The 24,215-nt window shown below is 49.3% G+C and overlaps 1 protein-coding gene across 1 annotated transcript in view; it reads left to right on the forward strand.

Annotated features, from left to right (window-relative positions):
• Window positions 1–24,215, forward strand: part of PPP1R1A (protein phosphatase 1 regulatory inhibitor subunit 1A) — an 84,156-nt gene that overhangs the window by 36,714 nt on the left and 23,227 nt on the right. Inside the window, exon 2 of the mRNA XM_035101365.2 lies at window positions 10,003–10,063. Coding sequence (XP_034957256.1) covers window positions 10,003–10,063 — 61 coding nt within the window. The remainder of the gene's footprint in view (window positions 1–10,002; window positions 10,064–24,215) is intronic.

Consider the following 24,215-nt stretch of genomic DNA (forward strand, 5'->3'; position numbering starts at 1 on the left):
GAATGCTGCATGGTAAGTGCCTCGTGGAAACATCAATAGCGTCTCATTGGTGACTCCTGGAACTCGCATGACCAAACACAGTGCACACATGTACCTCCAACTCCAGAATTGGCAAGATCTCCTGCACTGGGGAGGGTGAAAGTCAACAGCTAGCCTTCATGTGCCCTATTTTGCAGAGGCTGGTTCTCTGTTTTGAAGGTGTCATTTATTTGAGGGTTCATTCAGACTTCCTTTTGTGCCACACTTTCCAGGCACAGGTTTATGTTTTGAAGCTCCATGTCTGAGCAGAATTTTCCCTGGGAAAACCTGAGATTTACTGCTGAATTTACTGCAAATGACGATCCACAGAAAACCCAATTGTATTGTTGCATGTTTTAAAATTCCATGTTAATTGGTTTGAACTTGGGGTGCCTAATGCAGTATATTGGGTTCTTGCAGGACAACTTTTGTTTTGAGTAGATACCTTCATGTTTGCGTATACATATAGCCCAGAGGTTTCCAACCTTTGTGAGTCCACGGCTCCCTTGACAATCTACATTCTTTCTGTGGCACCCCTGTGGGGCTCAGGACCCCAGTTATGTCACCCTTGGCCTGCAAAGCTGGCAGACTCTCACCTTTTCTCGAACACCCTCCCTTGTGGAGTGTTCCCCCAGCCTCTCCTCCCCTCTCCTTGGGAGTCTTCTGGGCCCCTGGTCTCGCCCCAAAGAGATTTGCCTCCCGGAGGCACCATTCTCCTGCGGAGCTTATAGCCAGGGCTGCTGCAAAAAAGAGCTGTGCAAGCCTTCGGGAGGCAAAGATATAAGAGGGCATCAGGGAAGAGAGGGAAGGAAAGAGAGACAGAGGTCAGCATTGCCCGTGATGCCCCAGGCACCCCAGGCCTGGCACACTGGTTGAAAACCACTGATATAGCCTATTGATGGCTTTGTTTCTGTTTGGAGCAATTGGTCTGCTGCTTGGCGGTAGATCCTGGCTAGCACCTTAGCTTAGTTTTATAGGCAACAACCCCCTGCTATCTGTTCATGTGCCCTTTGCTGGATTCTGCAACTCAGAGGTTACTCAATTATTCATAAACTAGTGGTTTTCAGCCCGTTCAATAACGGGCGCTAGAATCCTGGGGTTCGGAGAAGCGCTTGCGCAGCGCTTCTCCGAACCCTGGGACCTGTCCTTGCTGTCGGCGGCAGGGGGACAGGAACGGAGGAGGAGAAAGCGCTGCTTTTTCTTTCTCCGTTCCTCTCCCGCAGCCGCCGACAGGAAGCAGATATCCCAGGGTTCGGAGAAGCGCTTGCGCAGCGCTTCTCCGAACCCTGGGACCCGTCCTTGCTGTCGGCGGCAGGGGGACAGGAACGGAGGAGGAGAAAGCGCTGCTTTCTCCTTCTCCGTTCCTCTCCCGCAGCCGCCGACAGGAAGCAGACATCCCAGGGTTCGGAGAAGCGCTTGCGCAGCGCTTCTCCGAACCCTGGGACCCGTCCTTGCTGTCGGCGGCAGGGGGACAGGAACGGAGGAGGAGAAAGCGCTGCTTTCTCCTTCTCCGTTCCTCTCCCGCAGCCGCCGACAGGAAGCAGACATCCCAGGGTTCGGAGAAGCGCTTGCGCAGCGCTTCTCCGAACCCTGGGACCCGTCCTTGCTGTCGGCGGCAGGGGGACAGGAACGGAGGAGGAGAAAGCGCTGCTTTCTCCTTCTCCGTTCCTCTCCCGCAGCCGCCGACAGGAAGCAGACATCCCAGGGTTCGGAGAAGCGCTTGCGCAGCGCTTCTCCGAACCCTGGGACCCGTCCTTGCTGTCGGCGGCAGGGGGACAGGAACGGAGGAGGAGAAAGCGCTGCTTTCTCCTTCTCCGTTCCTCTCCCGCAGCCGCCGACAGGAAGCAGACATCCCAGGGTTCGGAGAAGCGCTTGCGCAGCGCTTCTCCGAACCCTGGGACCCGTCCTTGCTGTCGGCGGCAGGGGGACAGGAACGGAGGAGGAGAAAGCGCTGCTTTCTCCTTCTCCGTTCCTCTCCCGCAGCCGCCGACAGGAAGCAGACATCCCAGGGTTCGGAGAAGCGCTTGCGCAGCGCTTCTCCGAACCCTGGGACCCGTCCTTGCTGTCGGCGGCAGGGGGACAGGAACGGAGGAGGAGAAAGCGCTGCTTTCTCCTTCTCCGTTCCTCTCCCGCAGCCGCCGACAGGAAGCAGACATCCCAGGGTTCGGAGAAGCGCTTGCGCAGCGCTTCTCCGAACCCTGGGACCCGTCCTTGCTGTCGGCGGCAGTGGGACAGGAACGGAGGAGGAGAAAGCGGCGCTTTCTCCTCCTTCCTTCCTCTCCCCCAGCCGCCGACAGGAAGGACGCGCGCACTCTCCCCCCCCCCGCCTCCTCCAACCGCGGCTCCTCACGGCCAGGGAGGGTTGTGAGGAGGCCTTCGCCGGCCTCCACCCCGGCGGGAGCGGCGGTTGGAGGAGGCAGAGTGGGGGGAGAGTGCGCGCGCGCAGTCTCTGCTGTCCAATCCCTGTATCCCTGGGGCACATGCGCAGTGACCCAGGGACACACGGGACATCTGGACGCAGGGACAACATGGACATTATTATATAGGATATTGGTTTTTCTCCATCATGTTGACACTTTTGGGCCGATCCAAACCATACCATTAGTAATGTGTGCACAGTGTTGAATGATGTCACACGCCGGGCGCCTGTGACCTTGCATTGTGAAATTACCATTTTACAGTTTCACAACTGTAAATGCACATGACTGTTTCATGTGGGGTTCAAGGGAGTGCTGCCCTGAGGGACCTGGAAGTGAACTTTGGGTTCCAGCACTTGCTGTGCTGCTTTGAGGAGTTATTCACATGTTGGCTCTGATTCAGGGGAAGTTAGGCCCCATCTGCACTAAACACTTGAAGCAGCATCATTTCAAACAGCCATGGCCTCCCCCAAAGCATTCTGGGAAGTGTAGCTTCTTTAAGGGTGCCAAGAGTTGTTAGGAGACCCCTATTCCCTTCATAGAGCTACAAGGTTCCCCAGGAGGAGCGATTAATGGTTAAACCACTCTGGGAATTGTAGCTCTGTGAAGGGAGCAGGAGTCTCCTATCCACTCTTGGCACCCTTAAGAAATTACATATAACATGCCCTTCAGGGGAACAATTGGCCGGGAAAACAGTTATCATTGCCCATGATAGAGCAAGGTATAAGCTAGGGATCCATAAAGGCATCTTCTGGGCCAATAAAAGGGCTCAATACTGCAACAGATCATTTTCTGGTACACCAAACCCAGAAAATTGCAGATGTATTAACCAGGCTGAAATTGGTTGATGCAAATCCTGTAGACACACCTATGGTGACAGGTTATCAGGTAGATGATAGCGCTGAAACATTTTCTGACACCACACTATATAGATGTGTTCTAGGCAAGCTAAATTTCATTGCCAGATGTTCAAGACCTGATATTGCTGCAAGCTGTAATTTGCTTGGCAGACATGCTACCGGTAACAATCCTACTGTTCAGGATTGGAAGGCTCTGAAATGCATTGCACGTTATCTTAAAGGTACTATGTACTACAGGCTGAAGTTCACAGGTCAGAAGAAGGTCTTGAGATTTTTGCAGATGCAAGTTTTGGAAGTGACAGCACAGATGGTACAAGCACTTCTGGTGTTTGCTACATGTACAACCACTGTCTGTTTGACTGGCTGTGCAGGAAGCAAACAACAGTGAGCCAGAGTTCCTGTGAAGCTGAACTGAATGCTCTCTCATTCTCACTTATGGATTGTGAGTGGTTGATGCAACTGTTTGAGGATGTCAGAGTCAAGGTGACTTGTCCTGTTCAGGTGTATCAAGACAACAGGTCCTGTTTGGCTTTGCTGGCTTCAGAGAGTTGCAAGCAAAGGACCAAGTACTTGCAGATCAAGTTACACCGTGCAAGGGAGTATATCCAGAAAGGACTTATTCAGGTGTCCTACATGCCAGGTAATGAGATTCCTGCTGATCTGCTATCCAAAGTTGTTAACAGAGAACAACTTCAGGTTTATGTACAGAAGCTACAGTTGGGAAATACTGCAGCTTAAAGGTTACACAGAATGGGGGGGGGGATGTTGGGAATTCAGTTCCACCTTACGGACAGGCATGTAGCCAGGCTCAGCTCTAGGTGTAGTCCCGGTGGCGCGGGGCGCCAGGGCGCTGGGCCGGCGGGGGGGGCGCTCGCGGCAAAGCCGCATGGAAACCGTGCTGCGCGCTGTGAGGGCGGGGGCGCCGGAGCGATCTCTGCGCCTCAGCGCCAGGGCGCCCGACCTGCTTGAGACGGCCCTACATGTAGCTGTTGCATGTCACATGTCTGTCTGCACTTCTGTTGTATATTGCTATTGCTTTTTGCTCTGCTAAGCTGATGAAGAAGGAGACATGTTTTTCTCTCTCCTGAGATATGCTTAATAAACACCTGTAAATATGCCAACACGTCTGTGTGTGTGTGTGTGTGTGTGTGGCCGCTCTAGCTATGTGGACTCTGCTACACCGTATCTAGGCTCTTGGGGTCTAAATCAGGCACCCCCAAACTGCGGCCCTCCAGATGTTTTGGCCTACAATTCCCATGATCCCTAGCTAACAGGACCAGTGGTCGGTGAAGATGGGAATTGGAGTCCAAAACATCTGGAGGGCCGCAGTTTGGGGATGTCTGGTCTAAATCGATATCAGCTGGCTGCACCAGAGGGTGGAGACGCCCGGCACGACGGCCGGTAGGGCACGGGGCCCTGGTGTCTACACGGTGTCTGCCAATATGTCTGTGTGCCTGGCCCTGCTTTCCCAGCTTCTGTGAATGCCGGAGTCTTATTAATAGCTCTAACATAGCACACTTCATCTCCAAAGCACATTAGAGAGCGAGAGAGAAATAGAGAGTATAATTAATTAATCATTTAATGCTTAGCAGCACTTAAACTGCACGCAACTCTCCACAAGTGCACAGGCACACAAAGCACAGCCTAGACGTTAAGCCCTTTGGCGTACTTAACTCTCTCCAAGATTGTGTAGAGCGTGGCCCGGTGCCAGCTAGGGAGAAGGCTGGGAAGACTCGGCTCCCTGGGTGCCTGGGTTATGCCTGTGTGCTGCATCCTGCTACAAAGAATTGGCTAGATCTGTGTGGTCCTTTAATGTGTGTGCTTTTTAAAAAGAAAACAAATAAGTTCAGGCATAAAGGTTGCAGCTTGCCTGGTGGGGGCACACAGACCTCTCGGCTTCCAACACATATAAAAACATAATATAACGTCAAACATTAAAAATCTTCCCAATGCTGGGCTGCCTTCATATGTCTCCTAAAAGTTGTGTAGTTCCTTTAGCTCCTTGACATCCGATGGAAGGGCATTCCACAGGGAGAGCACCAAAAGGCCCTCTGCATGGTTCCCTGTAATTTCACTTCTTGCAGTGAGGGAACCACCAGAAGACCCTCGGAGGAGCTCAGTCTCCAGGCCAGGGATCACCAAACTTACAGCGCTTTGGGCCGGTGCCTGCAGCACCAATCGCACAGAGGGCAGTGGAGCGCGTGCCCATACACGTGCACACTCTCTATTTCCGGCACACTTCTGGGTCGCAGGAGCACCGGAAATAGCTTGTGCGCGTGCGCATGGGCCTCCTGCGACCTGGAAGTACACCGGAAATGATGCTTGTGCATGTGTGCAAGCTATTTCCGGTGCTCCTGCAACCCGGAAGTGGGCAGCTGCACTGGTAAGAGCGAGCAGCGGCAGTGGGCGGCGGGGGTCGCCACGGGCCGGATAAATTAGTCCTTTGGGCCGTATCCGGCCCCCAGGCTGTAGTTTGGAGGATCCCTGACTTAGATCTAAATAGTTGTGAATTGCTCTGATAAATTCCCTTTGAGCAGCAGATGAAAATGTTTCTTTACGCTAAGGCATTTTCAATCAGCGCCTGTGTTTTTAACGTTGCCACAGTGTGAGATTAAAATATTTCTTAGTCTAATATTGTAACCATCTGGCATGATTTATCTGCTGCTGCTTCTGGGTTGTTTTAAAACTCAGAGATCTTGATTTCTTGTTTGGGTGCTGTTTATTCATCATCAATCTGCAAACCGCTTTGAACTAATGCAACATGTCGATAGGAGCAGACTGCCAATGGTCCTGCTCAGCAACCTGCTGTCCCTCCTCTCTGCGCCTCGAAACTGGTGCAGTAGAAGCCTTTTTATGGTGTGCCCCAGGTTCAGTGCCCAGATTGACAGCTCTTAGCTCACTTTACAAAGAGACATCCCAAAGAAGACCTATTTAGGATGGATCTCAGTTGGAGACAAGGGTGGCATTCATAAACAGACAGCTCCTGGAGCATAGCATGATCCTTCTGCACCAGATGTAGGACATCTATGGCCCTCCAGATGTTGCTGAAATACCTCCAACCCTGACAATTGGCCATGCTGGTAGTGGCTGGCAGAATTTGTGAGTCCAACAACATCATGAGGGCAACAGGTTCTGCATCCCTGGTTTGTGCTCTTTCATGATATTGCCAGTGCCAACCTTACTGCAAGTGTAGGGGGAGGGAGGGGGAAAGGAGCATAAGACAGTTCCCTTTCCAGTGACCCATAAATTAAGTGATTTTCCATATTCCAATGGGATGGGAGGTGTGTCTGATGTCCAAGTGAGAAGCAGTGCCTCCCACGTTTTAAAATCAATCTTCTGAGGACACCTTGAACCCACCCAAACCCTCCAGATGTTTTGGACTACAATTCCCATCTTCCCCGACCACTGGTCCTGTTAGCTAGGGATCATGGGAATTGTAGGCAAAAACATCTGGAGGGCCGCAGTTTGGGGATGCCTGGGTTGGGAGGCCTCTAGCTGACGCTTGTTTCATAGACAGATCCCCATCTCCCAGGTTCCCTGCAGAGACAAATCAGCCATTAATCCAATTTGTAAGATATTGGAAGTCAGCATAGATACAGCCCGAAAAACATGTAGTATCTTCCAACTGCCACTCAAAGACTATGAGCTGCATAACGCCATACGCAAAAGTGACCTCTTCACCTGGTCTTTGAAAGCGGAGCACAGCCCAGAGTCAAACAAAGATCAAGCTGGTGGCAGCTGAAAGATCAGACCCACCTTTCCTTCCCCTCCACACCTAACAGTGCAGAAAGTTCAATGTGCTCCCTGCTGTCTGTAGAAGGCACCCATGTGGTGCCTGGAAAGCAACTGCTGGGGAAAATGGCAGCCAACACACTGGTCACTGACCGAATAACTACGGCTTTCTCATTGCGTGAGCTCAGGGCCGTCTTAAGCACATCTAGCGCCATGGCGCAAAGGTCCCTCCAGCACCCCCTCCCCGAGCAGCAGCAGCGCAGAAGCAGGAGGGCTGCGCTTGCCTCCATCAGGGGCACCCTCGCCACCTCCGCCTTCCCCTCGCCCAGTCCAGGCACTGCGGAGGGGAACCTTAAAGGTGTTTTCTGGTTGCTGCCTCCTCCTCCCTCCCTGTCCCCATTGACTGATGTTCTCCTGCTATGAGGAGACAGTGCAGCTGATGGCTGACTACTTGCAGCACTGGCTCGGTGGCGTCGCGCTGCCGCCCAGCCACATGGCCAAGATGCTGCACCGGGAGGCCGATGAGCTGGAGAGTCGTGAGCGGCCGTTCTTCCGCAGCGCCTGCATGGCGGCCGCCTTGCCACAGGAGCTGAGCCGGGTGATGGCGCAGATGGAAGCCGAGGGCAGCCTCAACTGGGGGCCGGGTGGTGGCGCTGGTTGTGTTTGCCGGCAACTTAGCAGCGCTGGCCGAGCGTGGCGCTCGCAATGAGACGGCCGCTGTGGCAGAGGCGCTGGCCGCCTACTTGGCCAGGGAGAAGTGAGAATGACTGGAGGTGCACAGCGGCTGGGTAAGCGCACGGCGGCAGCCCGCCAATGCTGGGGCGCCCCCTGGTGGCCAGGCGTCCTGGCGCATTGCGCCACCCAGCCCAGGCCTAGAGATGGCCCTGCGTGAGCTTCTGAGGTTGCTGGGAGGTGCAAATTACAGTCCATGCTGCAGACATGTGCATTTTGGTGGTACACAGCCTCTCTAAATTCAGTCTCAGCCATTTGATGCTGCCAAATCCATCTTATGACAGCTATCCTACCTTTTCAGGATATTTTCCCATCACCTTCCTTAGTGTAGAAAGCCCAGTCTTTGGGGAAAGTAGGTTCCTTGCGCAAGGCCTCTGAATCAACTATAATTGTACAAGCTGAACCTAAGTTATAGGATTGCAGCAACGTAGTGTGTGTGGCGCACTTTCAAGCCTTTCTCCATTACTGTAGGGCAGCTCAGTATCCTCATCATCAATGCTAGCTTGCATCATAAACAGCATGAGAAGAAGGAAGCTTGAGCAAGGGGGGTTTTCCTGACCCCTCCAGCCCCTGCACACACAGCTCCTCATAAAGCCTCTGCGGAAGATCAGGGGGCCGTTCTGAACAGTGAGGTGTAGGGGGACCATGAGGATGTGGTGGGTGGCAGAGGAAGAATGTAACACACACACCACCAAAACAGGCACAGGCACCTTGTTTTAGATTTGCTTCACTTCTGCTACTTAAGATCTGGGTCAGTTTTTTCAAGGAAAACAGTCATTACTTTCTGCAAGAGGAGAAGGATGAATTACAGGCAAAATATGCAAAATATATCAAGGACTCCTGAAGACAGATCATCATCCTTTGCTCTTCTTCTCTGCCAGCACTACACACACACACACACACACACACACACACACACACACACACACACACAAAAGACACACACTCACTAGTGTTCTCTGAAGTGCGCACATGTTCTCTGAGCATGCTTGAGTGAGAATGACACCCTCCTCCGATTTGTCACTTTCCATGTCCACACGCAGACGACTAAGAGGACAGATGAGAGACTGCATAATCAGAAGGCTCTATTTCCCTCCCTTAGGGCTGTCAACTTATTTATTGATAAGCCAATTAAGTTGAAATAAAATTTACATATCGCCAAAAACAAGAGCCACAACCCACACCAGTGCCTATTTAAGTGCCTAAGTGAGATACCGTAGGAAGTGTAAGATCATTTATACAGCAAATGCCGCTCCTCATGATTAGGAAAGATAATGGCAGCCAGATGGGCGGGGTATAAATAATAAAATTATTGTTGTTGTTATTATTATAGCTCCAGAGATTTAGGAAGGATGCCCCATCTAGGTTCAGAGATTTAGAATTCAGGGCAAACACTCTTGGGCAAGAGCAGGAGTGGGAAACTGCCAGGCTGAGAGCCAGATGTGACCCCTGGAACCTCCCCTTCTTCTTCTTTTAAATCAAGATTCTATCCCTCCTGGTTATGAAAATATGCTCAAAAGTGTGTGGGCAATATCTGCTAACATCCCAGGGGGGCGGCTGGACTAAATTTCAGTGGCTGAACAACTCCAGGCACGCCTGGAGGATGCAGACCATTGGGATCCCTTCCAATCGGGATTCAGGCCTTTTCATGGGACTGAAAAAGCCTTGGCCGCACTGGTCAATGATCTCCGGTGGGCTAGGGATAGAGGGGAAATGTGTTTCCTGGTTCTGCTGGGTCTCTCAGCAGCCATTGGCACCACTGACCATGGGTAGGCAAACTAAGGTCCGGGGGCGGATCCGGCCCCATTAACTTCTAAATCTGGCCTGCGTACGGTCTGGGAATCGGTGTTTTTACATGAATAGAATGTGTCCTTTTATTTAAAATGCACCTCTGGGTTATTTGTGGGGCATAGGAATTCATTCATTTCCCCCCAAAATATAGTCCAGCCCCCCACAGGGTCTGAGGGACAGTGGACCGGCCCCCTGCTGAAAAAGTTTGCTGACCCCTGATCTAAGTAGATACCCTTTGAAAAGAGGGGTTTCTTCAGGGGTTGTATATCCTTATATTGGCAAGGGTATAAGAACAAAATAAAGAAAACTCGCATTCTGTGGCTTTGTAGTTGCTGTCCATTTATTGCCTGTCTCTCTACCCATTCCTGCTATATTTACCGGTAAGTGTTTGGACAAAAGTGATTCTGAGTGCCTAACTCCCGCACCCCTCTCCCACTCTTTGTTTCTTATAGATCCGAAGACGTCGCCCAACTCCAGCTACCTTGGTCTTGAGCAGTGACCAGTCATCTCCTGGTGAGAGCCAAAGCATACTGAACCATATTTTGGGGTGTCTCACTAGTTTGTGGGAGTAGCTTCAGAAATAAACAAGGAGACTTTTGTCACAGGGTCTGTTGCAGTATTGAGCCCTTTTATTGGCCCAGAAGATGCCCTTATGGATCCTTAGCTTATACCTTGCTCTATCATGGGCAATGAGAACTGTTTTCCTGGCCAATTGTTCCCCTGAAGGGCATGTTCTATGTAGGGCTGCCTCTGAAGATGGTTCGGAAACTTCAGCTGGTGCAGAATTCAGCAGCTATGTTGCTCCATGGGGCTAGACGGTTTAAGCATATTATACCAATCCTGGCCCAACTGCACTAGCTGCCAATTAGTTTCCGGGTCTGATTCAAAGTGTTGGTTTTGACCTATAAAGCCTTAACCAGCTGACGACTGCAATACTTGAAGGACTGCCTCTCCCCATATAAACCAGCCCAGACCCTGCAGTCATCATTTGAGGTCCTTCTTCGTGTGCCTCCTCCAAGACAGGTCCAGAGGGTGGCAACACAAGAACGGGCCTTCTCTGCAGTGGCTCCCCGTCTGTGGAATGCTCTCCCCAGGGAAGTTCACCTTGGCACCTTTAGGCACCAGGTGAAAACATTCCTCTTCAACCAGGCCTTTGGCTGACTGACACCCAATGCCCTTTTAAATGTGTTGTGGGGGGGATTATTATTACAGTGGACGCTCGTGTTGCAAATATGATCCATACGGGAGGCATGTTCGCAACCCACAGCGTTCACAACCCACAGCACCGCATCTGTGCACACGCGGGTTGCGATTCGGTGCATGTGCAAAGCGCAATTTAGCACTTTCTGCACATGCATGAGTGGCGAAAACTGGAAGTAACCCGTTCTGGTACTTCTGGGTTCGGCGCGGTGCGCAACCCAAAGCATCTGTAACCCGAGTATGACTGTATAATTTTTGGTTCTTATTTTTTGTTATGTATTGTGGGGTTTACTGTATTTTTTTGTCACAAGTCACCCTTTGATCTACAAATGGAGGGTGGTATGCAGATTTCATAAATAAATAAAATGTTGCAAGGTGTTTGCTGTTGGCCTGTGTCTCCCTGGGTTTTTTGAGGGGTCTTCTTCTTTTTTGGCAATCACTCATAGCTGAGTAAGATGGACCTAGTGCAGGAATGTGGGCAACCTACAGCCCTAGAGCTGCATAGGGCCTTCAGCTGAAATCCGTTACCTTACCCTGCCCTCAATAGTTTAGGACCAGGCTCTTTGAAGGACTTCCTGTACCCATGTGCAGCTACCTGGCTTTAAAATTGGTCTCAGAAGTCTTGCTCACATTTGCTTTCATCAAGATCTATTAAACTGGCAGTGACTAGAGACAGGGCCTTCTCAGTGTTGGCTCTGCACCTGTGGAACTCCCTCCCAAGGGATATACATGCAGCTTCTTTCTACCACAATGCTATGAAACAGCCTCCCTGGGGCAGTGTCTTGCCCCTCTTGATTTCTTTCAATTGAGTTTTTTACCTGTTTTTCTTGTGGGAGGGTTACATGTTTTGTGAAGGTATTGCCTCCTTTTTTGTGTGTGTTTTTGGTTTTTATTTTGCAATGTGTGTTCAGTATTTTTTGACTGGTTTTTTTGTGGGGGGGGGGGAAGATGTGGGTTCTGAGCACCACCAACTTTTCTTTCTGTGAAATGGGAATTTTTCTTAGATTTCCACATGCCTCCCTCCCCAGCTCCAGAATGTTTGCCCTCTCCCATCATTCTTGCACATTGGAGCCCCAAGATGCCTTTGATAAATTTAGGAGAGAACCTCCAGAAAGTGAAGCAAGCATGAATATTTGTTTGTTGCATTTATATCCCACCTTTTCTCTAATGAACTCAAGGTGGAGTACATGGTTCTCCTGCTCTTCATTTAATGCCCACAACAACCCTGTGAGGTAGTGTAAGGGGGAGAGAGTATAGAGAACCTCCCCCTTTCATCAGGAGCAGTTCGTCCCCAAGCAGCCATGATAGCGCGGGGTCTGAAGGGGCTAGTCAGGAAGCGGAGAGAGAGTGCCAGGTCTCTGACAGCATGGGAGAGCCCCTGCTCCACGGGCGGGAAGAGAGAGAGATGGAAAGGGGGGACAGGGAAAAGACGGAGCGTAGACCCTTTCTCCCGGTACCGGAATTACGGAGCAGGAGAAAGGGGAGGAGATTCACTGTCCCGAGGCTATTGTGTTGTTCGAAACCGCGCAAAGGGGCAGTGCTGGATTCTGGATCGGAATGAGCAGACATGCATCCAACAGCTCGTTACACTGTAAATAGAGTACACCAATAAAGACTGTTAAAAGACAAGCATGTGGAAAGTCGTTACTCTAGAGTAGTCGCAACAACCCCTGACAGGTAGGTTAGGCTGAAAGGTGACGGCTGGCCCAAGGTCACCCAGTGACCTTTATGGCTGAGTGGGGATTTGAACCCAGGTCTCCAAGGTCCAGTCCTCTAACCACTACACTACAGTGGGTCTCTGGATATCCCTTGTGGGTGGCTGTCCCAAAGGCAAGATCAGGAAAATTCAGCAGAACTGGACAAACAGGAAAGCATCTTGTTTCTTAGCAGGGAGCAACATCTCTGGAAAATGACCTCACTTCTTGTCTGTGCAGCCATCTCCTTCGTTTCTCATTCCTGTCAGTCTCCCACAGCTGCAGCTGGCCTGCACAAGACTTGACAGTCTCAGTCCCTGGTTGCATCTTCTGGCTTTTCTTGCATGCTGGATAATTGACCGCTTGTCTGACCTGCGTTTCTCTCTGCTTCCTTGTCTGTCTGAATATTTAGGAAGTTGTCATGGTGGATTGTTGATTTGGCAAATAATGCTGACAGCAAACAATAGTCAGCAAGCCATGGCATCTTTTTGTTGGTGGGGAAAGGGAGGATCACTGGATAAGCCCCTGATGCCAAAAGGGGCATTGTTTTCTTAGATTAGGAGCTAGGAGGAATCGGGAGTTCAGACTTCAAAGCTGGACAACACTGGGATTTTAATGGTACTCATCCTAAGGCTGGCTCAGTTGGTTAGAGCGTGATTCTGATAATGCCAAGGTAGCAAGTTTAATCCCTGTATGGGACAGCTGCATATTCAGGTTGGACCAGAGGATCCCCAGGGTCCCTTCCAACCCCATGATCTCTGGTTCTATGAATCTATAAGGGCCTGTGTAGATGACACCTTGATGGAGCTCAGTGGCAGAGCACCTGTTTTACATGGTTCTCTGCCACTCTATGGTTCTACTCCCGGCATCTCCCGGCAGGGCTGGGAAAGAGAGCCTGTCGGAAGCCGTGGAGAACCACTGCCAGTCACCAAGCTAGATGTCTGATTTGATGTAAGGCAGCTGCCTCTGATCCACTGGGATGCTGTTGGGGTCAGAATTGGGATTGGACTTCAAGCCTTCTCACACCAGTCACTGGATCAGAATGAAAGGACTCATCCAGGGGAATTTTGTACTTCTTTGAAAGCAGTACCTGCCACCGCCACCGCCCCAATGTGGGGGCCTATTGTCACCTTCATGGGGTAAGCATGGATTACTAAGGCGTGTTGAATTTTTAGACCACGGGTGTCAAACACAAGGCCCGGGGGCCAAATCCGGCCTGCCAGACCTCGTCATGTGGCCCGCCGAGCGCCCCAGCCAGCGGGACCCAGCAGCGGGACCTTGCTGCTGAAGCGCAGCGCCAACAAACAGCTGGCGCCGGGGGGGGGGGGTAGAAAGGCGGCCGGAGCAGCGCTGCGTGGAGCACCCCGAGCCACAGCAGGAGAAGGAGGAGGCAGCTTGCCGGGTCAGCGCCCGGCAGCGCTGCACGGAGAGTCCCGAGCCTCTGCGACGCAGCAGTGCTCTGTAGCACTTTGAATTCTCCTCCTCCTGCCACGGCTCAGCGCCTGGAAACGGCTGCTGCTGCTGCTACTGAAGCACAGACAAAGCACCCAGCAGCACCGCGTGGAGGAGGAGGAGGATTCAAAGTCTACAGAGCACTGCTGCGTCCCAGAGGCTCGGGACTCTCCGCACGGCGCTGCTGGGCACCGACCCGGCAAGCCACCGCCTCCGCCTCCTCTTGCCTCACCTCCTCCTCCTCCTCCTCCTGCCGCGGCTCAGCCTCATGAACGTGAGCTCAGCAGGCTTTACGCACTTCTCCTAAAACGGACACCCGCTGCCTCATGCTGCACGGGAAATGCTTTTTGCCCCTGGGTCCTTTCGCGCTCTTTTCTGGCGCTGAATCAAGGCGGCGACCCCCCCCTCCCTTTCTTCCTTCCTCTCTCTCGTTCTTATTCTTTCTTTCCCTCTCCTTCCTTCCTTCTTTATCTCTGTCTTCTCTCCCTCTTTCTTTTTCTTTCCTTCTTTATTCCTTCTTTCCTACTCTTCTTTCTCTCACCTCTTTCCTTCCTCTCTCCCTCCTGCTCCCTCTTTTCTTCCTTCCTTCCTTTCCGTCTTCTCTCCCTCTTTCTTTTTCTTTCCTTCTTTATTCCCTTCCTTATTTCCTACTCTTCTTTCTCTCCCCTATTTCCTTCCTTCCTCTCTCCCTCCCACTCCCTCTTTTCTTTCTTCCTTCCTTCCTTCCTTCCTTCCTCCCTCCCCTCCCCTCCCCTCCCTCTCCCTCTCCCTCTCCTCAGAAACATAGGATGCTGCTTTATACTTCTGGTCCTTAAACCCTGGAACCAGGAGAGCAGCTCCAGTGAATCAACCTCAGCCAGTCCCTTTGGTGAAGGGTGGTGGCTCACTGGCAGAACATCTGTCCTGCATGCAGAAGGACCCCAGCATCTCCGGGTACTAGTAGCTCTGCAAAGGTCCTGCATGAAACCCTAGTGAGCCTCCACCACCCAGTGCAGTTACCAAAAATCATTTTTCAATAAATTGTACAATAATTGTACATTTGAATATCTACTTGCCATTATTCTGACTATGTTTCTGCTTTCAGAGCTAGTTATTACTTACATTATTACAAAAAACAGTAATAATTGAATGCAGTGACAATAATTTATGATAATAAAGAGTGGACACATAGTCCTACAGATACAACCGGCCCTTTGAGGGTGACCAAACTGCTGATGCGGCCCCCGATGAATTTGAGTTTGACACCCCTGTTTTAGACTTTCAAATTCCAAGAATGAGGGGTGCTAAAAAGTTGGGGAATTCAAAATATATTTTGCTTAAATTACTTTAATTATTCTTGCGTGAGAGCTGGACCATAAAGAAGGCTGATCGCCAAAGAATTGATGCTTTTGAATTATGGTGCTGGAGGAGACTCTTGAGAGTCCCATGGACTGCAAGAAGATCAAACCTATCCATTCTTAAGGAAACCAGCCCTGAGTGCTCACTGGAAGGACAGATCCTGAAGCTGAGGCTCCAATACTTTGGCTACCTCATGAGAAGCGAAGACTCCCTGGAAAATACCCTGGGAAAGATTGAGGGCACCAGGAAAAGGGGATGACAGAGGATGAGATGGTTGGACAGTGTTCTCGAAGCTACGAACAAACTGCGGGAGGCAGTGGAAGACAGGAGTGCCTGGCGTGCTCTGGTCCATGGGGTCACAAAGAGTCGGACACGACTAAACGACTAAACAACAACATTCTTGCTTGATAAGTAAAATGTGTGTAAAAATTGCATAGAAATCATTAACAATGATTGCCAAGTAGTTGCAGTTATAGATTATTAATTAATTAATTAATTAGCATTATCTGACATTTTCAGAAGGTAAAATTTAATTTCTTTAGTTACCTGAAAGCAGTTCATGTGTTTCTTCATCAAACATAGACTTATGAAATTAACTGTTGTCCAATCATAAAAATAATAGCAGATTTTAATTACTCAGATCCAAAAACATATTTTTAAGATCCCTCACTGAAGAAATTTATAAAAATTAAGTTTTGCCTCTAAAACAACACACCCTAATAGATGACTCAGCCACAAGTCTGACCCTGCGAGGATAGTGATTCTGCAACTGGAGACCCCCTCCTTGGATGGAACTGCCAAGATGCTTATACTCACCCTCAAAAGACATCTTGGACCAATCCATTCTGTATAGGAAAGTGTTGCTATTCCATTAAAGGACACTGGCTCCCTCTAGCAAGCTGACAAATGTCAGTGACATTCTGCTGAGCATGGCAGACTTTGTAAAAGGTCAGCACCAACACTTTGAATTGTGCTCAGAAATGTACTGGGAGCCAATGTAGGTCTCTCAGGACCGGTGTTATGTGGTCCCAGCAGCCGCTCCCAGTCACCAGTCTAGCTGCCGCATTCTGGATTAATTGTAGTTTCCGGGTCACCTTCAAAGGTAGCCCCACGTAGAGCGCATTGCAGTAGTCCAAGCGGGAGATAACCAGAGCATGCACCACTCTGGCAAGACAGTCTGCGGGCAGGTAGGGTCTCAGCCTGCGTACTAACTAGATGGAGCTGGTAGACAGCTGCCCTGGACACAGAATTGACCTGCGCCTCCATGGACAGCTGTGAGTCCAAAATGACTCCCAGGCTGCACACCTGGTCCTTCAGGGGCACAGTTATCCCATTCAGGACCAGAGAGTCCTCCACACCTGCCCGCCTCCTATACCCCACAAACAGTACTTCTGTCTTGTCAGGATTCAACCTCAACCTGTTAGCCGCCATCCATCCTCCAACCGCCTCCAGACAGTATACCTGCAGGAGCCTCTCCACCCCCATTGTTCTGCCTGGACACTGAGGTCCAGTGCCGAGGGCCTTCTGGTAGTTCCCTCGCTGCGAGAAGCCAAGTTACAGGGAACCAGGCAGAGGACCTTCTCGGTAGTGGCACCCACCCTGTGGAAAGCCCTCCCACCAGATGTCAAAGAGAAAAACAACTGCCAGACTTTTAGAGGACATCTGAAGGCAGCCCTGTTTAGGGAAGCCCCCATGGAGCTGCTGCTGGTGCTATTTCCTGACAGGGCTCCTCAAAGGAGCAGGACAGGTAGAAATTTGCCAGATGTAGCCTTTTCGCTCCTCTCTGTGATGAGGGGAGACAAATCTCCTCGCCTGCTGGATTTCTGCCTATGGGCAGCCATGACTGGACACAATTCTTATGTTCTTAGTGCTTATGAGATTATTTTGGCTTTCCGGAGGACTAGATGAGTTGCTCTCTCTCTCTGTGTGTTTATTTGGATTTATATCCTGTCTTTCCTCCCCAAGGAGCCCAGGGTAGATATATATACCCTGCATTATACCGTATTTTTCCATCTATAAGACGCCCCCATGTATAAGATTTAAGAAAATGATTTAAGAAAATGAGGGAAAGATCTATCTGTGTATAAGATGCCCCCAAATTTTGGACATTATTTTTTAGGATAACCTAGTCTTCTGCATGGAAAAATACAGTATATGTAATAGTCTGTGATGTTTTGGATCTTCGTAGCTGTGGTATGTTTGGACCATAATCAGGGTGGTGTTTTTTTGTGGTGGTGGTGTTTTTGGTCTTTTTAACATTTTGCAAGTTGTGTTTAAACATTTCTTTTTTAAAAAATAATAATTTTATTGGTTTATATATACATCAACATCAAATAGCACATAAGACATAAAACAGATGTTAAAAGAAAAATAAAAAAGAACAAATAACAAGAAAAAATACAATACAGAAAAAAACATGAAAATAAAAATACATTCAAACAAATATCAACTTAATTCAACTTTTACAACCATTGTTTCTTGTACTTCCCCAGATCCCTTCTAACTGGTTTTCCATTTCCAATCATCTTTAGCAGTTTCTTATTCACTGCTTCAAATATTAATCATCATATTGTTATTCCTTCCAATTTTACCTCAGTCCTTAAAATTTAATTCATTTATCTTTTTTCCTCCCATCTCTTTCTTCCCTAATGCCTTAACAACAAAATATTCCCATAGATACTCAGTCTTTTATGTTCTAAAATATTTCCCTAAATATACTTTGAATTTCTTCCAATCTTCCTCCATCATCTCATCTGCTTGGTCCCGGAGTCTTCCTGTCAGTTCCGCGAGTTCCATGAAGTCCATCATCTTCATTTGCCATTCTTCTATAGTAGGCAGTTCATTTTTCGTGTTTAAACATTTCTTGTTACATTGCCCAGAGAGCCATGTTACAGGGCAATTAATGTTGCATGTATTGTATTGAGCAGACATATAGCTGCCATAGGTCCAACCTTCCATCCTCCCGAAGAGGGAGGAAGCTTGCACAGGAACTCTGCTTATATGATACTGTATTAAACAGGTGCACAACCTGGATAAAATGCAACTGGTGGTGATTTCTACCACCCGATTAAACAAAGTCCAGCTATCAGATTTCTGTCTTACATACTGGTGTTAAAATGCACAGGAGCTGTGCTAGGAGGGGAAATTGTTTATACAGTATGATGGGCATAAGTCACAACAGGCTTATTCTCTCTCCCCCCCCCCCAATTCCTGCCTCCCCACTCTACTTGCCAGTTCCTGCCAACCTAGCAGTTGAAAGCACACCAGTGCAAGTAAATAAATAGGTACCTTTGCAGCAGGAAGGTAAACGGTGTTTCCGTGCACTCTGGTTTTCATCATGGTGTCCCGTTGCGCCAGAGGCAGCTTAGTCATGCTGGCCACATGACCCGGAAAGCTGTCTGTGGACAAACACCGGCTCCCTTGACCTGAAAGTGAGATGAGTGCCGCAACTCCATAGTCGCCTTTGACTGGACTTAACCGTCCAGGAGTCCTTTAACCTTTTACCTTTAATTGTTTGAGATACATTATTGCTTTTCCTAGTTGGGTTGAGCGCCTGTATATTTAACAGTGCATGACAGGCAGAAGCCTACTAACTGTATTCTTCATTCATACCTGGGGGGGGGGGATCTCTTAGTTTTCCACCTGCCATGGAGCAAAATGCATAGGAAATGCATATTTTCCTAGGGAAAATAGTTCGCATCTATGATTGTTATAGGCATTTTGCAGCTACATGACAGATAGAAATTCAACAAAATTTATTCAATTTTTTTTCAAAATATAGTCTGCCCCCCAACAGTGTCTGAGAGGAACAGTGAACTGGCCCTGTTTAAAAAGTTTGAGGACCCCAGCGTCAGAATGACTTCTGTCGTCTTCCTATTAGAGTACCAGGGAGATGGATTTTGTGTGTTCCGACTGAGACCCTCAAGGGTCTCATAGCAGAGCTGCCTATTGCAAATGTTTGTTGAATACCACCATGTGTATAGAAACTAGCCCACTGTGCAAAGGTAAAAGCACACTGGGTGCCCTCTGGCTGAAAAAGGTTCCCCACCCCATCTTAGGAAATGGGGCGGCTGATAATGCAATACTCATTTGCATCACAAATCAGGAAAGTAATCAACACACCCTGGGCAGGCATGACCTTAGCTGCCTTCCCACTCTACTGGAGTGGGTGGGGGTAGGATGTTATGAACATTTGCATGCTATTGCATCAAGGAGGGTTCCCGTGTGTGTGTGTGTGTGTGTGTGTGTGTGTGTGTGTGTGTGTGTGTGTGGTGTGAATGATTTAGCAGCATAAATTAAAGCTCTTTTATCTCAGGCTAAGCAGCTCCCTGGAGCTGATAGGTGAACCCACTTTATTCTGCTGGTAATTGCTCAGTCGCCTTCACTCACTGCTTTGCAGCTATGATACTCTTTTAGAAACACAATGGAGGGAAGGGTTCTGAATATATCCCTCAGTAAGGAAGGTTTTATGCACTGACGGAGGAAGAGGAGTGCGGGGGGAGCACACCGCCCCTGGCAGCGCGATCCCGACAGGGTGCCGTCGCAGCTGCCCCACCCCTGCACTGGGCACCATGCCCCTGTAGGCGGTGTGCCCCGCCCCCAGGATGCACACCAGCCCCGCCCCTGCCTGCTCTCCACCCCCACCCCCCCGGTGCCGGGGCATGAAGCTCCGCCACTGGTTCTATGCTCCATCTCTTAGCATGAAAGGGATAAGCCTCAGCAGTTGTGAATCACGCTTCATCAGCCAGGAGAAAATATCCTCCTTGGAGAGATGGAAAGTGGCAAGAATGAATTAAAAGCTTAGGGTGGGTGGACTACCTCTGCTATACTGTCCCCCCACCCCACCAGTCCTGGATAACTCCCCAGCCTAACTTTTTTCATTTCAGCACCACAATCTCCTTTTATGATGGCAGTGGGAAGTTTACATTTTGCTGCTGCCACTGTTAAACAACTGGCATTCAGAGAGCCATGTCTGTCTACTTCGGATCACAAAGATATCAGCCAGTAGATCCAGAACTACCTTCTGGCCACCCCTGACTTAGATGGCTATGCCTTCAATCATACATTCAGGCTAACTGGCCTTTTCCCAGCCCTTCCAGCACCCTGGAACGAGGTGATTTGTGCCACTGATGTGCCTATCTTTCTATACAGCCGGGGGGGGGGGCATCCATGGATCTCCAGACGTTACTGGACTATGACACCCATCATCTCTGACCATTGGCCACGCTGACTGGGGCGGATGGGAGTGGGAGGGCTGTTCAGAAAATATTGGACTTGTTCACCATAATTTCTCCTACCACCTGGAGCCAGCCCTGCTTTGTGGGAAGCCAAACCCAGCGTACCAAGTTCATTTTCAAAGTTAAGGGAAAAGTGATTTGCTTATGCTTGTTTGAACAAGCTGCCCATCAGATGTCTCAATGGTCTTATGTTCGCAGGAATGCAAGGAAAAGCTAGTTTATGCATGCTTCCTGTAGAGAAGGAATGGGGAACTTGTGGCCCTCAAACTCCCATCAGTCCCAGTCAACATGGACAGTGGTAAGGGGGCAGGGTGATGGGGTTTGTAGTCCAGACACATCTGGAGGACACCAGGTCCTTCATCCCTGCTGTAGGACTTGTGTGGTAGTGCCTTTTCTTCTTCTAAAAACACCCTTGATTGCAAGGTTATCATATGACTGTGAGTGCCAATCATCCTGGGCTAGACTGAATTTTCCTCCCTGCCAGGAATGCTCATTTAAGAACAAAAAAAATGCTGGGGTTGAATGAGGCCAAAAAAGGCTTTCTCTGCCTTTTTATGGGAGTTGCAAATGCAAACTACCGGTAGATTAAACTTGCTCTGTGTTACTATCTATTACATCTAAAACGCAAGTATTCTTTCTACCACACAAAGCAGATTGCCAAGGAGAGAGAGAGGGGAAAAAATGCTGCAGTCTTGCAAGCACACAACACATGCGCCTGTATCATGCTCTGATTACGGTTTCCACACAGTGTTTCTTCAACTCCCTCTCCTGACATAAACCAGCACCCCCCCCCTTCTGCCAGGAGGCACCTGTGTTTGATCTTCAAATGGAGCAGAGATAATCTGAAAGCCAAGAAATTACATGCTCCTCTTTGCGAATTCCAAAACCATCCCTTCCTCTGAGACCCAACAGCCACAGCAGCAGAAAAGAAGAAAATGTGTTTGTTAAATGGGGAGGGGGGGGGAGAGTGTGCCGCTGTACGGAGTTGCCGCTACAGTGCACATCAATATTGAATGCTGTGCTGAGCCCCCTCCGGTAGCATAATATGAAGTCAGATCTCAGATGGAGGGGATGTAGAAACAGAGGTTCTGTTTCCGAAGGAGCAATTCTGAAGGCTAAACATAGGATCTCTGGCTTCCAGGGTTGGGTCTTTTTGGCTGAAGGTGGGATGTAGCATTTGTAATGCAGCAGAGATGCTTTGGAAGTTCCTTGCCAGTATAAATGCATACTTATTTCTTCACCAGGAAGCAGGGAGTCATTAGCCAGTAGATTTCCCCTTTAAATGCCACATCTGTCTTCAGCCCGAGTGGACAGGTAGGGGGTGGGGTGGAGGAAAGACATGGACTGTCCAGATAGCCAAGACTGGTCCCACTGCAGAAGCCTTTCACCTTCCTGCCCCACACCACTAGTCCATACTCTTCTGGTGCCAATAGAAGCTGGCCTTCTGCATGGCCAGGGGCAGGGATAGCTTCCCTCCTTGCAGCAGAGGTGGATTTAGGGCCCCACACCTAGGGGGTGCTGCCGCCGTTGCAACCAAGACATAGTGAATTGAGCAGAATGGAAGGTGAGGGGTGGAGGCGCTGAATTTTGGCCACAAGGTGCCACTGATATGTGAAAGACCAAATCCTTCCCTGTTGTCAGCACTGGATTAAGATGCAGTGAGGCCCCAGGCCATGTGGAGTTTAAGAGGTCCATAAAGGTAAAGGTAAAGGGACCCCTGACCATTAGGTCCAGTCGTGACCGACTCTGGGGTTGCGCGCTCATCTCGCATTATTGGCCGAGGGAGCCGGCGTATAGCTTCCAGGTCATGTGGCCAGCATGACAAAGCCGCTTCTGGCAAACCAGAGCAGCACATGGAAACACCATTTACCTTCCCGCTGTAGCGGTTCCTATTTATCAACTTGCATTTTTGACGTGCTTTCAAACTGCTAGGTTGGCAGGAGCTGGGACCAAGCAACGGGAGCTCACCCCGTCACAGGGATTCGAACCGGCGACCTTCTGATCAGCAAGCCCTAGGCTCAGTGGTTTAACCACAGCACCACCTGGGTCGCCACCTTAAGAGGTCCATAGTGGTGCTAAAATCAATGCTATTTTTGGTATATATTTTTGGTCCTATCAGAACAATTGTGTCTGTTTTAGAGTCTTTTCCCCCAGTTTCCTTTAATATATATATTTTTTTTAAAAAAACAATTATGTAAGACTTCAAATTCAGTAAAACTTAGTGTAAGTTTTACTCGGCATAGACCCACTGAAATTAATGAACATGACTTAAGTTAGGGCTATTAATTTCAAAAGGTCTACTTTGAGTAAAATTTAGCTGAATGCAAACCTTCATATTTAGAGGTCATTCATACTCTGAAGCCCTAACCTGTTGTTTGCTTTATGTTGCCCATAAATCTGGCACTGCCCTCCCTCTCTGGGAGTGGGCTCTTTTTCACGGCAGCTGCACTACATGAGAAAGGGTTAACCATCCCTCATGCACCAGGATTTTGAGCCTAATCTCCACCCCCACCCTGCCTCAAAAAAGTGGGGGAAGGTACAATTAATGCACTCACAATTCTTTAATTCTTTTAAGTGTCCATTCATGACATTCTCTATATTGCTTCTGGACAGGTTTGTTTAACACGGCAGTTGTGCAGCATCTTCAGATGTTGTAGTGGTTCTCGTCACTCAAAACCATAGAGACAGTTTTTATAAAACACATTTTTCTCCATGATTATTCCTAAACCTGTATATCCCACAAAAGGTGTATTTGTAGCTGACTTTAAAAAAGAAAAAGCTGCACAGTTCAGATCATTGCTAAATGGGTCGTGCCATCTCACAGACTCTTTTTGGGTTAAGTCCCATTCCCATACAATCTGTTTAATCCCGCTTGGTGTCTAGTAGCATGTTGGAGTTAAAGAAGCACCTTGGAGCTGTGAGTTTCTGGGATCCTGCCGGAATGGTTTCTGGTCTGCTGGAGTTACAGAAGGGGAGCCTGGTAGTCCAGCAGTATTCTAGTTCCCATGACAACACCCTCTTATGTTTCCTGGGTGACAGAGCCGCTCCAAATTAGGTACCCTGTGTGGTGTGTGAAATATTAGAGGCTGTGTCAAATGTTTGCGTATTTAGCTTTCTATTTAGCAAAAGTCATGCTTTGGAAGGGGAAGATGCTTCCTGAACACACCCATAATGCTGAAGTCATGGAGGGTAAATGAAGCGGCTCTCGGGAAATACTGCCCTTATTCTTAACACATTGTTGTGCACCAACACTATCTCCAAGCGGTGCAAGATTCCAGGGGTTCCAGCCACTTACCCAGGGTTCGTGTTTCCTTTTGGGAATGAGGCATGGCAGAGACTGTGGTGTCTTTATGATATATGGCTTATTTATGCATATATACAAACTGAGCCTGCAATGGAGGGGTTCCCAGCATCAGCACCCCAAAGGGGTATTGTTTCTTTGATAGCTGCAACCATGGATTCAAGCAGAAATCAGCCATGTCTGCTTGCTGCTTTTTCCTCTCCCTCACATCACACAAGGCTAAACTCTGAACTCTGACTTTTGTTCTTATCACTATCTCATAGCTGGAGGAGGGACCCCACCCATTTGTCACCCACAGTGGCTTAGAGTGGGGGGCTGAGGGGTGCATGGCCCGGTTGCATTTTGGGAAGGGGGCACAACTAGGCGCCCCCATGATAGGCTCCCTCATTGGAGCTTGGCTTTGGTGGGTGAGGGAGCTGCCAGGCCACTTTCCTTGCTCCCAG

The sequence above is a fragment of the Zootoca vivipara genome, chromosome 2 (assembly GCF_963506605.1).
Source record: "Zootoca vivipara chromosome 2, rZooViv1.1, whole genome shotgun sequence".
NCBI lineage: Eukaryota > Metazoa > Chordata > Lepidosauria > Squamata > Lacertidae > Zootoca > Zootoca vivipara.